At 35.8% G+C, this 15,533-nt stretch overlaps 1 protein-coding gene across 1 annotated transcript; it reads left to right on the top strand.

Moving 5' to 3' along the window:
- The first annotated feature begins 327 nt into the window (after positions 1-327).
- Positions 328-1,574, top strand: LOC149074076 (uncharacterized). The gene is made up of 2 exons (XM_089246894.1): positions 328-644; positions 735-1,574. The coding sequence occupies exons 1-2, from the start codon at positions 629-631 to the stop codon at positions 1,094-1,096; spliced, it is 378 nt and encodes a 125-aa protein (XP_089103020.1). The 5' UTR covers positions 328-628; the 3' UTR covers positions 1,097-1,574.
- The last annotated feature ends 13,959 nt before the right edge of the window (positions 1,575-15,533 follow it).

Raw genomic sequence — 15,533 nt, 5'->3', positions numbered from 1 at the left:
TATGAATAAATATATTATTTTTAGATTGACACGATCTTTTGTGTTCATTGTGGAGTGTTTTTAAAATCAGACTCAAGTAGAATCTGAATTATCATGCTAAAAACGTCATTGAATCGTTTTTGGTCATGACAATACACTAATAACTTCCCATGAGAGATTAAACGCACTCATAAATGAGGTGAATTATCCAAATAAGTCTCGAACGACGAAACTGTTAGAGACTTCCTTTCATTTTTATGCCGGATATGCAACGGCGGATATAGATCCGGGTAGTTTTTTTTTTTCAGACAAGAGAAACTATGTTTAGAAACTAACTTTACCTCAAGGATTATATTCAAATGAGTCTTTGTTCAAAGAAAAGTCAAGAGTTCACGTCTTCGAGTTTAAAAATGTCAAGAGTTCACTTCTACGAGTTCAAAAAATAACCACATCCTTAATTACTAGTAGAAAGAAATAACCACAGCATGAAAACAATCAATAACAGCTACTTACTCGTATAATACGAAACATTAAGTGTACGCGCAATAGTAGTCTTGAAAAACCGTATAAATACTGGAGCTCATCGACCCACAATTTCATAGTCCACAATCGAATCTATCAGTTGTTCATCATCTTCATCAAAGTTAGGATGGCTACCAACAACGGTAAGTCTCGTTCCAATATTTTTTTATTTACTGTTCCAGACACCTATTTTATTTATTTGTAAGGTTAGGATTTGTCTGATAATTTTTTAGATAAAAAAAGACCCATTTCTGTTTCCTCTGATGAAGAAGAGGAGGTTATCGTGATACCTGATAAAAGAAAGAAAACCAAAAACCAAAAAAAACCATCCAACACTGATGAAGATCCGACGAAAAAAAGCTCTACATATGACTTAGACCTTAGTGATCAGCCTCCTCATCACAAAATAGAAAGCTACAAAATTCACATAGGTGAAGGCTTTCAGCTTGAAAATAGGGAATTCCGTAAAATTATGTACCTAAACTTATCCCGTATTATTGACGGAGATGTTAAAAATCGCTTCAACTTACCCATAACTTTGCTCGATACGCTAAAAAAGGCTATTGAGTGCATGCAGCAATACCTAAAACAATAAAGATTGTGGAACTATGATTTTTGTAAATACAATGTACATAAGACATAGATTTTCTTGTAGACTGAGCGCTGATGCAGAAAGCTATATAGAAAAGCTATAATAGAAAGCTATAGGTATTGTAGACTTAGAATGCTAATTCTTTCTGTATCATCATACATTATCTCTATTGGCATCGTAACCTCTTAATTAAAAAAGTTATCCTCACAATTTAGAGACAAAGGAGCCTCCTTCTAGGTGTGGCAAAAACACATCTAGACGATGGATAGGTTTTCTCTGATCAACGACTCATAAATCAGGTGCCTCCTCCAGATGTTAAACATAAACATCTAGATGATGGATAGGTTTGGTCTGATAAAAAAAAAAGACTGATTTTGATTTCAGTTTTCAATGATGAAGAGGAGGTTATCATGATTCCGATAAAAGAAAAAAAAAAAGCCATCCTCTACTAATAAAAACCCGACCAAAAAAAAAAAAAAAAAAAAAACCTTTACATATGTCTTAGACCTTAGTGATCAACCTCCTCATCAGAAAATAGAAACATATAGGAGACGGTTTTCAGCTTGAAAATAGGTAATTCCGTAAAATTATGTACCTGAACTTATCCCGTATCATTGAATGTATACGGAAAAAAACTATTTCTAGAGGGTGAACTAGTTGATCGAATCTTATAAAACAATGTTCATACAGAGAAAAAAAAGTTTCGGGGGTTTCATTAAAACATATCGAAAGTATTTGCAGGAAAAAGATCCATATAATTTATTTACGAGATTAAAAAACGAAATACGTAAGTTATTTACCATTTTCAACTTTATCAAATTTATACTCTGTGTAGAACTTACTTTCACAAAAAAACAGGATGACGAAATATGTCGTCAAAAATTCTATAGTTGTTCAAAGGTAGAAAAAATATTAACTGCGAATAACTATGAAGACGCTCTTTCGAGAGCCTTCGAAAAGATCATTGATAATGTTGAAAGTTTCATAAGGAATGGATCCGGGTGGGTTATAGAATCCCTAAATTTTATTGACGTAACCATTGGGAGATATAAGCCTCTATCAGGTGCTTGCAGTGACGCCAAGTTACCAAGTGATTTAAAAAAAAAAAAATGTCTCCTAAACATAAAAACTAATCAAAAAGATTGTTTTTTACTTGCGGTGTTAGCTGCTCTTTTTCCAGTAAAACATAACAAATGCTTTGGGTACTCGTACACCAAGTTTAAAAAATATTTGAATTTTAACCATCTCACTTTTCCAGTCAATTTAGATGATATAAGACAATTCGAAGAAAAGAACAGTATCGGTATAAATGTTTACATTTACGAACGGAAAAGCATTCACCCTTGTTATATTTCTAAGATGAAAAAAAACAAGAAACACATCAATTTGTTGTTACACAATAATCATTATTTTGTAATAACTAAAATTAATAGATTATTAGGTAGTGCAAAACAAGGAATCCACCACGTTTGCCCATCTTGTTTCATTGGTTTTAAACGGAAAATAACTTTTGAAAAACACAGAAATTTATGTACTAATAACTACCCAGTATGTTTACCCAAAAAATTAACTTTAGAATTTAAAGCCATAGAAAAAACCCTTAAGCATCCAATTTCCATGTACGCGGATTTTGAAGCCCTGACGTGTAAAATATCGGAACAAAAAACTTGTAACACCGTTAGAACTGAGTTACATAAACCAATAAGTTTTTCTATCGTTGTAGTTAAAAATGAAGAATTGTTTCTAACAGTATATTATTGCGGTGAAGATGCCATTAACGTGTTCTTAAATACAGTAAAATCGCTCAGTGAAAGTCTCATTCAGGATTTGAAAAATATTGTACCCTTAAAAGCGAACACGATTGATTTCAGTAAGAATGTTAAATGCCACATATGTGATATTAATTTTACAATAGATGACCATATTGTCATAGATCACTGTCATGTTACAGGAAATTTTCGAGGATATGCTCATAACTCATGCAACTTAAATTATAAAAAAAAATATTTCATTCCACTTTATATTCATAATCTAGAGGGATATGATGGGCATTTCATCATGAATGGCATTAGAAATCATCATGTGAAAAAATTAAAAATTGTGCCGCACAACAGCGAGCGAATAATGTGCATAAAAATAGACAATGTAATTATGCTTGACTCCTTCAAATTTTTACAATCTTCTCTTGCAAATCTAGCAATCAATTTAATAAAATCGAACTACAATTTCCCGCTTTTTAATAAATTTTTCCAATCTAAAAACAGATACCTCTTGAAAAGTAAAGGTATTTTCCCGTATGAATATTTTGACGATATTAAAAAGCTCCAAGATACATCCTTACCAGCCAAAAAATATTTTTTCAATACTTTAACAAATAGTAATATATCTGAAGAAGAATACAATCATGCTCAGCTTGTGTGGAAGACGTTCGATTGCAAAACATTCGCAGATTATTTGAAAATATACCAGATAACAGATACATTATTACTAGCGGACGTATTTGAGAACTTTCGCATGCTCATTCTCAAAAATTACAACCTCGATCCTGTTTATTTCTTTTCCACGCCTCATTTGACTTTTCAATCAGGATTAAAATTCACGAAAGCAAAAATACATCTTCTTCCTGAAATAGATATGTACACATACATAGAAGAAGGTATGCGAGGAGGAATTTGTTTTAATAATACACGCCACACCATTGCAAATAATCCTAAATTAGATAACTATAACCCTAATTTAGAAGAAATTTATATTATTTCTCTTGATGTCAATAACTTATATGGCTTTTGTCAAACGCAATATTTACCCATTTCAAACTTTCGGTGGTTAAATGAAAGTGAAATTCAAGAAATAGATATTTTAAAACTTAAAAAAGACGATAACATTGGTTACATATTTCAAGTAGATTTGTCATACCCTTACTATTTACATGATAAACATAATACTTTCCCCTTGGCACCAGAGCATAGAATAATAACTGCTGATATGCTATCTCCATATCAAAAATCTCTTGTTCAAAAATTGAAATTAAGATATCCAAGTAAAAACAAAAAGTTATTGAACACTTTACATGATAAAGAAAACTATATCTGTCACTACAGGTTACTGAAATATTACCTTAAGATGGGGCTGAAACTTAAAAAAATTCATAAAGTCTTATCTTTTCATCAGACTCCATTTTTGAAACCATATGTTGATTTAAATAATCATCTAAGGAAGCAATCGCTCAACGATTTTGATAAAGGATTCTTCAAGTTAATGAACAATGCTTTTTATGGGAAGACATGTCAAAATGTTAGGAATAAAATGGACATAAAGTGTGCCCTCAACAAAAAACAAGCTCGAAAATACTTGTCATTACCAAATATTGAGTATTTTGAAGTTTTAGACACAAATTGTGTTTTATTCAAAAGCACGAAAAATAAAGTTATATTAGATAAACCTATTTTCATAGGATTTTCAATATTAGAACTTGCTAAAGAAAAATTATATAAATTGTATTACAAACATTTTCAAAAGTTTTTCGGTTCAGAAAAATGTAAACTTTTATACACTGATACCGATAACATGGTGTTGAAAATAAACACTTGTAACTTGTATGAAACTTTAGCAGAAAAATTTAAAGATATAATAGATTTTAGTAACTACCCTTGTAATCACCCGTTGTATGATAGGGAAAACCAAAATAAACTAGGTCTATTAAAAGATGAAACAAAAGGTACCCCGATAAGAGAGTTTTGCTCTTTAAAACCGAAAATGTATGCGTACACTTTCGGCAACGAAATAAAAAAAACTGGGAAGGGTGTAAAAAAAAATATTTTAAAAGATCTAACTTTAGACATGTACAAAGAATGTCTCTATCAAGAAAAAATGCTAAGAAATTTACAAAGAAATATAACTTCCAGAAAACACCAAGTCTACACTACCGAAAATGAAAAAATAACTTTGAATTCTTTCACAGATAAGACATTCACAGGGTCAAGTAAATAATTTTTATCATATGGACATCATGAGATTAATCACGATGATACAGAATGAATGCGTTAGCGCTCAATTTTGTTTATTGAAGCCAAAATATTGATTCATATGAACTCTAAAAATGATGTATGTGTTTGTACAAAAATGCTGTAAAAATATTGCATGTCAACCATAAGTATAGTTTTTTTTTTTAGAATATAGAATTTAAACAATAATTATATAGAATTATTTATAGCAAATAAATAATTCTAAAATCTAACATGAACTCGACAAAAAATATTAAAAAAATTGAAAATATTTTATGCTTTTATATTTTATTTTATTTCTTTAAGATTGCATATTTACTCTGAAAAAATGTTGTATGTATTTTACTTTTGCCGTTAAAAAATTTTGAAAAAAAATTTTAAAAATTAAAAAAAAAATTTTGAAAAAAAATTAAAAATTTAAAAAAAAATAAATAAAAAATAAAAGAACTGAAAAAACATATTTTATGTAGGAAAAGACTGTTGAAAAAAATGTTGCTTTAACTATGAATGAAATGAACTATGAAGCTAAGAAATGTTGCTCTAACCTTTTTTGCTATAAAACTGTAATTTTCAATTTGTATAATCAATCAAAAACCCACACATATATTTGTTTGATTATACAATATATTATTTAATGTAATACATGTGTAGTGTATCCTTTTGAAACATTTTTCTTTGGCAAATATAAACAAATACACTACTACTAAATAGTCAACCATTTTCTTCAAAATTTGAAAAAAATTGTTGGCTGGTACGTAATTTAATATTTGAGGTTTTTTATCCAATCTGGACTTACGATATACCTCTTCTTCTAAATTTTTGAACAACCGAACACAAAATTGTTTCGGTGTTCCTTGGTGGCTGTGGAAAAAAAAAAGCTCGTTTTATGGGGAGGTGGAGACGAGCTAAAATGAAAAAAAAACCCAGTTTTTTACAGGTCAAGCCGGTTACAACGGATAAACCTGAAAAATCGAAAACTCGTTAGCCCCCCGCGGACATGGGCATTGAATGTTTTAAAACAACGCCTAGTTCGCGGGGGGCTTATGGTTCTCGAACCATTTCTGTTCAGCCGATTATGCCCGTGTGGCGATTAGCATCAGTTCAGCAGAGCATCACAACTTCAAACTCCTGGTAGGCATTTGAACTCCAAAAGAAAAAAGCTTACCAGGATATTGATATTGTGATAAAAGCACAAAACAACCAGGTAAGACTTGATGTAAGGTAAGGAAGCTAAAAAGTACATTACCCTAAGGTTATAAACCGAGAAGGAAGATAGCACACCACTCCAGAAACGCACCAAAAAACAACAAGACCACTCCAGAAACGCACAAAACACTACGACCACTCCAGAAACGCACAAAACACTACTACTAGAGCCTGTATGTCGAATGCAACGAGCCATCACTGACATCAAGACGCCAACAACTTTCCTTGAAATATTTTATCAAGATGAAGCCTTTTCCAGATCATCCACTTCATCGTGTCACTTTTAATCCCTCATTTCATAGACTATTTGCTGCTCGACCTTCATGTGTTCCATCGTACAGTCTTCGTATGAGGGCACTTGTGGAAGAACTAGAATTAGACATCAGTCGTGTGGCCCCAGTTGCTTGCCAACTGGCACCATGGGAGCATTCTCTGCCAGATGTCTCTCTTTCATTATCATCATACTCTAGAGCCACCACAGCAGATGTCATATATCGACAGATATTCTTTAGGCACAGGGGTAGGTACAACAGGTACTTCCCCATATATACCGACGGCTCCAAGAGCCCTGGCCATGTCGGTTGTGCCTACATCTGCTGTGAGGAGACATCTTTCAAACTTCCAGACACATTCACTATATATTCGGCAGAACTGTACGCAATCCTTCAGGCTCTACGTCATATACGACTCAAATGCCACCGACGATGCATTATCTATAGCGACTCTCTCAGCGCATTACAAGCACTGTGTTCCTGTACGTTTCACACTCATCCATTCATTCATTCCATTTTTCATGAACTGCATTACCTCATTCATCATGGTACCACAGTAAAATTTTACTGGGTACCAGGTCATGTAGGAATACCGGGCAACGAAAAAGCAGACACCGCAGCTCGAACAACAACCAACATTGATAATAGCCTTTTGGTACCTGCCAGTGACCACTTCTCAATCCTCCGGGAAGTGATGCATCACCGCTGGCAGGACCATTGGAACAATCAAATTAATAACAAATTACATGCCATCAAGCCCACACTTGGCCATTGGCGTTCGAGCTGCAGAACTAACCGAAAGGAGGAAGTTCTTCTTGCCCGGTTGCGCATAGGACACAGTCGCCTCACACAATCATATTTGTTATTACGAGAGAGTCAACCAGAGTGCCCTCATTGTCAAAGTCCATTGACCATTGTTCATGCTTTTACTTGTTCATATCATCGTCATCATTTTACGACCGCTTTTGGTGAAAGTCATCTTTCACTTCATGACATTTTAAATGACAATAGCGATGCATCTCGCATTTTTAAATTCATCAAAGCCATTGGTTTTTATAACAAATTATAGATTTTTACGATTCATGTCATTTTTTTATGCTTTACGTTGCTTTTTATCATGCATGATTTTAGTATTTTGACATGACAAAAGGATGATTTTTCTTATTTTTATAGTTTGTTTTGGCGCAGTTTGACCAAATTGGTCCTTGCGCCAGAAAATTTAAAATCCAATCCAATCCTACACACACTCTCTCCCCCTCTCGCCGTCCCATCGAGAAACCACACATCATACATACATACATGGGATGCAACACGTGTGCTCTCCTTTCCCTCACCAGGTATTTCTAAGACGCACTTGAGCACCGAATAAGTACATATTACATAACACAATCACAACTCTACAGACAGACATTGTGCCTCTGGGCCAATGAAAACCCCTTACTGAAATCAGGCGATTGCCTTTGAGCAATAGCAGAGGTCTTCACCAACTTGGTTTGGGAACACACGAGGCTTTTGCCAGAGAGTGTTGCTGGAGGTTGGACGACCATTCATGTCGCGCTTGAAGAGTCGTTAATTATTTACTCTACTCTCTCCTCCTAACCCCGGGTCTAGATCCCTCAATGTAGGGGACGCAAGAAACCTTGCCCCGAGATGACGGTGAGTGATTCAAACTATATATATAATTATTGTGTTTTTAATTTGGTGGAGTGAGTGTCCATGTTGAATATAAATTGTATCGAGTTTAGTGTAATGCACCGTGTCGAAGTATTTTCAATGAATGAATAAAATTAAATAGTAATTCTCTGCGAAAATAATAATAACCTTTCCGATTAATGTCCTGTTCATGATTTCCTATTAATGTATAATATGTCGTGCTACGAAACTAGTTCGTTTAGATCTCCGGCCGCGTCGTAGACATGAGGTATTTAACACGGGAATATCTAAAATATCGTAAGTTACATCACAATATATAGTGGTGCGTCTTAACGCTTCCGCAACACTCTCCTTACATCACTTTTTCACGAATGAAGAAATGTTTAAAGTGCTTTGTGTGGCGATGGAATTCTGGGTTTTATGTGACTCTTATAGCCGCGTTATTATCAATTTGGATCACTGGAACTTCTTTAAGTTGTAGAGAACTGCTTTGTACATCCTTTACAACATTCGTTGCTGCAACAATTTCTGCTTCAGTGGTCAATGTTGTTGACTGAGCCGTGAGATAGCTCCACCGGCATACAAGATCACCACCCCTGTATTCACATCCTCTAAAGTCAGCATCACTACAGCATTCTAATACCCTGGGATGGTAGTTACATTTGTAGATAATGCTTTTACTTGTGGAACTTGCAATGTATGAGAACACATTTGGCTTTCACCCAATCTTCTTTTGAAGAATTCTCTAGCTTGCGTGATAAAATTCCTACACTGTATGCTAGGTCGGGTCTGGTGCCTACCATAAGATACATGATAGCTTCAACTACTTCTCTGTAAGGAAATGATGTATCCGCTTGTGATTCGAGACCATTTTCCTTTGATGGCTCTTTCAAAATAGGTGTATGAACTGGTCTACAATTTTCCATACCAAATTCCTTCACTTTCTTTGCATATGCATGTTGGCTAATTTTGATATGTTTCCAACTCTAAGAAGTATGTTGCTGGTTTACTGACGACGTTAAATTTCATTTTCAACTGTTTGATGAAACATTCAGCTTTTCTCTCATCAGTTGCTGCGACTAGACCATCATCAACATATAACGCTACGAGTAATTTTTGGTGTACAAACAAGGATCGGCTTCACTTGCTTTTAATCCCTGTTCCAACAAAAAATCTCACACTTGTTCCAACAGTGAGGAGCTTGCTTAAGTCCATAAAGACTGCGCTTGAGAATACACACATTGTTTGTCCCATCATTATAACCTTCAAGTTGTTGCATAAAATGGTTTCTTCTAGTTCAACATATAAAAACGTTGTAGACACATCAAATTGAGTCAAATGCAATTTCTCACTTGCCGCAATACTCATTATCGAGCGTATTGTTCCTAACTTGGTTACGGACTGAAAGTTTGATTGCAATCAATACCATGACGTTGACTAAATCCATTGATTATAAGTCTCGCTTTATGCTTGTCAATACAATTATCTGGATGATTCTTGATAGGATACACCCACTTACAAGGTATAGCTTTCGATCCTTTATGTAATGGCTGTAGAATCCATGTACAATTTTCTCTTAAAGAATTCATTTGAGTCCATGGCTTTCTTTCAAAGTGTACTGTCTGTACAATTGATTGTATCTTGTTAAGTTTCTGGTTCATTTGCATCAGCCATGGAGACATCTGCCAACATAAAATGTAGTCTTCAAACCTTAGAAACAGAAACAAGTTGAAAAATCCTGAGCTGTCTGACGTTTATTTCAACCTCATCTTCTGACCTACAGCTATTTTCCTCTGATTCTTCATTATGGGTATACTTTCCTCATTTGAAAGTTTATCTTGATCATTTCTTTCAATTAAAAGTGTCACAATATTTTCAATTTGTAAAGGCTTCTCTTGAAATACCACATCACGACAGGAAATTTACCTTTCATCTCCATCGTATCTGATAAGATAACCCCTTGTTGCTTTCTTATCCATCATCTTCCTTCTTTGAGTTAGGATATAAGCATAACAGACTGATTCAATGATACACATATGCCTTATTCAGGCTTCTTTTTCATCCATAGCTCAAACAGACTTAAATTATGAACCGAAGATTTTCCAGTCCTGTTAAGAATATATGCTGAAGTATTGATATATTGATAAACTCAGCCCATAGAAAAGGTGGTCGGCTGAGGTTGGTTTTTTTTGGTTTCCAATTTCAAGGCGTGAATGTGAGCCGATCTCTCCAAGTTAGTCTCCCCACAGAGAGCAACAGGCCTACAACGTTACAAATATTCAATCATTACACTTCACTCACAATTTGAAGTATAGATGGCAGAAATGAAATATCAAACACAACACTAGCTACACACTCAGACTGTTAGGTGCACTCACGTTGTTCCAGACTCTGCCACAAAGCTGGGCTAGAAGAGATCTCGAGAACGGGATAAGTCCGGTGGCAGAGCCCCTGGTGTTCATTCATTTAGCCCACAGAAAAGCCGGGAAGCTCATTTCATTGTTGGAGTACTTGAGAGTTCGTGCAATCTCAACAAGTTCTGTTCTCTCGTTTCAATTTGTTCAGGAGTATACTGTGCTGTCAATCTGTGAATAATTCCATTCTTTTTGAGAACTCTTTGGACTGCTTGGTTGTCGAACTCTCCACCATTGTCACTCAATATTTGTTCAACTTTATGCCCCAAGTTTTTAGCATGTCTTCTGGTGCACTTGCAGCCTCTGATTTCTGCTTTGGGAAGAAAACATAGCAAAATACTGGTCCTTGAAAACAGCAAAGTAGTATCGATACTTTCTACACGATACATCAAATGGTCTACATATATCTGTAGAGATAAGTTCTCCTGGTTTTGTGGCTTAACTCTCTAGTGTCAAACTTCAAACGATGAGCCTTGCCATAGATACAGGCTTCACATAATTGTTTATCAATGTTGACCTTGATACTGAGTTCTTTTTCCATTAATGACTTCACATGTTGTTTATCTTGATGTCCCCATCTTTCATGGTAAATCTGAAGAAGAGAATCATACTTGCTCGCCATATTTACTTCGACTTGGGTTTCTGGTATTAGCACTTTAATTTCAGCTCTGAAAAGACCACCACTGCTATCTCGTGATCTACTAAGGACTGCTTCGCCATTAATTTTCAGATAACATTTTCTACATGTTGATTCAAATACTGTTCTGGTTTCTGTCTTGCATTGCTAATACTGAAAACAGATTCTTGCTTATATAAGGAACGTACCAGACATCTTGTAAATTTTTAAATTGTTTTCTAGCGTTTACCATGGCCACTATTCTTAATGCACCTTTCCCAACTGCTAGTAGTACTTTTATATTTGCCAGTTATACCATACCGATATTCAAATTTTTCAGTCTACAAAGAAATTACTACTCTTGGTAACATGTTTAGATGCACTATTATCTATATATCAATCATCACAATTCACTTCTGCAGCGAAAACATCTATAGCCAAGAGAGTCGTGCTGACAGTAGTAGCGGTACCACCACCCTTACTCTGAAATCTTGTGAAACGACTTGAACTGGGTTTTGGTGGTTTACCATCAGCAATCCATTTACGGATGTTCTTGACCCAATGTCCTTTCAGATAACAGTAATTACACATACTGTATTTCTTGAAGATGTGCTTTCTTCTCTTTTCTGATGATTCTGGGATTTCTAGTTGAAACTTGCAACTAATGCTTTGTGATCTGATTCAGTTTCATTGATGTCTGTCTCATAGGCACGTTCATTATTTCTGGGGGGCACGATGATGATGATGATGTCAATTCATATATGCATATATACATATACATTAGATCAGTCAACTTAACCTTTGACGCTGGGGGCCCCCCCCCCCGTATCTCCGCCCATGGTCTGTCCTTAATTCCCGCTCATGATGAGAACATGGCCACGTCATTAAATCATCATCAGTGTTTTTCTCTTCACTCAAGAGTAACCAACTTGATTTGAAGGCATGATAACTTTGAGGAAGAGCATCTATCTTGCTTATCAGCAGCATATGTGGATGCTTGGTTTTTGTTTACTTTCTAAACCTTTGTTAAGCTCCTTCAGTTTGGATAAGTTTGCTGCCATATCCTCAGTCGATGACCACTTAAACTGGAAGAACTCTAAACAAATGTTGTACAATTGGATTTCAGATGTGGCTTCAAATAGTATGTGTAGCTCTAGCCATACATCCCTAGCACAGTCAAATCTCATTACTTTCCGTCCTCTGTCATTGAATTTGTTAGAACCATCATGGGCACAGTTATTTTCTTTATTATGTTCCAAGTCAATCTTGTATTGACTTACAATAGTTGCTGATGATCCATCCAATGGCTTTCCTGGCAGTTACATTTTCCCATTGACTACATCTAAAGCCTCACCATAGAAACTTAAAGCAGATTTTATCCCATATTTCCATTGTGTCTAGTCTCCTTTGCCACTCAATGGCTTGACTTGAATCTGGCCAGCTTCTATCCTTAAGAACTTCACTTGTAGGCTTCACTGGAGTTAGGCTCAAGAACTCATTGTTTTCTCTCACACACAGCAGAGTCAGCATGAAGAGACCCATAACCACTTATCATTTTGGATCTGTTGATATATCCTTCTTATTAATGATGTGTGAGTGTAGGTAATTGCAACCGAAATATCCAATTGAAAAAAGACACACATATTACAGAGATTGAAACACTTAAAATAAGAGACATCTGTTGCTGTTCAGACTTGAGCAGCCCTGTTTCTTGTACTGTTACCAAAACTCTGAAACTAAATACTTGATCAATAATGTGTTACCAGATATCAAAAACAGAAACAAATTGTTTGTCCATTAACATAATATTCTAACAAGTTATGAAAATCAATCAAGTTGATTGTTTTGGCCGCTGGCCTTTAACAATTGGTGGCAAAAAAAAGATATTACATAACACAAAATTATAACTGGGGGGGGGGGGAAGGCAAAAGAACTGAAAAATAGTTTAAACATGACATGGGGATAAAAATATGAACAAATTGATTACAGTTAGGAGTTATTCGCAAAGTTCTTAATTTCAATGCAGATTAAATAAATTTGTATATATATTAAACCATGTAGTGTACTCGTTAAAAAGCAAAATATTTTCCAGGCTGAGAGGAGTAGAATTACCAGACAGTACTTCATATTGCAGTATATTTATCGCAGGTTATAATACAAATACAACGCCACAACAGGCAAAATGCCCAACGAGGTGGCTGATAAAAAGATGCCCATAAAAATATGGATATCATATGTTTCAAAAATACAGCAACCCCATTAAAAATGCAATTAACACAAATTATAAACAATATATACACATGATAAAATATTATACAATGCCCATAAAGAATACTTATGGTTGTCTTATTCTAAGAATGGATAGCTTCCCGATTTACCCCAACATGTTTATCGTATTTCTTTTTAAACGTGTCAATTGTGTTAGAATTTACTACCTCCGGGGGTAAGCTATTCCATTTATTAACAACCCTATTAGAGAAAATTTCCCTTGCATTGTCCCTCACCAATCGATACTGGTGTCCCCTTGTAAAAGCAGTTGATTGGCGGTGTACTAAAAATTCATGGTCCATCCTATCCATCCCATTGAAAATTTTGAACACTTCGATCATATCTCCTCGACACCTGCGTTCATCCAATGTAAACATATTCAAAAAATGAAGTCTCTCTTCATAACTCAAGCCCTGTGTGCCAATAAGGACACGCGTAGCTCTTCTCTGCACCCCTTCAATCAAGTCTATGTCCCTCTGTAGGTATGGTCTCCAAAACCTTACAGCATACTCCAGACCAGGACGAACTAAGCCTCGAAAAAGCGGAAGAATGACTTTAGGAGAACGCGAAGAGACCTTTTTGAAAATGAGACCACACAAGCATTCTATTCGCTTTTTTGACAACCGCTGAACAATGTTCAGAAAACTTAAGTCGCTCGTCAATGAGAATTCCCAAATCGGTGACTCTAGCTGCATCCGGGATAGTAACACCATTCAACTCGTAAGAGAACCGTGGGTTGTTCGAACCAAAATGAGCGACCATGCACTTATCTACGCTAAACGTCATGCTCCATTCATTTGCCCATGCTGCAATCTTGTTTAAGTTGGTCTGGAGCAACTCCCTATCGCTTTCATTTCCGATTACCCCCATTAGCTTCACATCATCTGCGAATTTGGTAGTCATTCCATCGATACCCTGATCGAGTTTGTCGATAAAAAGTGAAAAAAGTATGGGGCCAAGGACACTTCCCTGAGGAACTCCACTTGTGACGTCTGTCCAACCAGAGAATTCCCCGTTCACCATAACTCGTTGCGACCTATCTCTTAACCACGATTCTATCCAATTCAGCAAGTTGCCCCCTATTCCAATCTCGTATAAACGCTTCAAGAGTTTGCCATGTTGGACCCGATCGAATGCCTTCTGGAAATCAAGGTAAACAACGTCGACATTTTTGCTCTTACCCAAAGCCTTAGTCACGTAATCATAGAAGCAAAGGAGGTTAGTTACACATGACTTCCCCTTCCTGAACCCATGCTGATTATCCGACAATACATTATTCTCGTCTATCCACTTCACAAACTGCCTTTTGATGATAATTTCCAAAATTTTCGAGAGGGAGCTCGTCAAACTCACTGGACGATAATTAGACACCACTTCTCTACTACCCTTCTTAAATATCGGAACAACGTTAGCCAGTTTCCAATCTCTCGGGACGATACCCTCAGCAACACTGCTCCTGTATATCTGTGCGACTGGCCCCAACAATTCATTAGCACCTTCCCTGAGAACCCTGGGATAGATATCTGGTCCTGGCGCTTTGCTTGCACATACATTTCTTAGAAGATTTAGGACCTCCACGTCTTCTACTTGAATATCGTTGAGGGTTTTATTACCCCATGCAACACCCGTATATCGAATATCATTATCTCCATTAAAAACCGACGCGAAAAAGTCATTGAAAGCACTACACATGCCTACATTGCTCTCTACCTTAGAGCCTCCTATCGAGAGGGGGCCAACTGTCCCCTTACATCCATTATTGACGTATTGAAAAAATGATTTTGGGTCAGAGCCAATGTTATCTGCCAACCTAGATTCAACTTCCTTTTTACTATCCCTTATCACTTTCTTCAACAGTCTTCTTTTATCAGTAAACAATGATAGGTCACCACGTCCACTTTTATACTCTCTGAATGCTCTTTTCTTTTCAAGATAAAGGTTCCTCACGCTATCCGTGAACCATAGAGGGTGCAATGTACAAACACGCTTTTTTCGAACAAAGGGTAT

The sequence above is a fragment of the Pholcus phalangioides genome, unplaced genomic scaffold, assembly GCF_987345545.1.
Source record: "Pholcus phalangioides strain wild (caught in Gottingen) unplaced genomic scaffold, Ppha-v1.0 ptg000017l_1, whole genome shotgun sequence".
Classification (NCBI taxonomy): Eukaryota; Metazoa; Arthropoda; class Arachnida; order Araneae; family Pholcidae; genus Pholcus; species Pholcus phalangioides.
The sequence above is the reverse complement of the archived record's forward strand: the minus strand, read 5'-3'. Positions and strand labels throughout refer to the sequence as shown.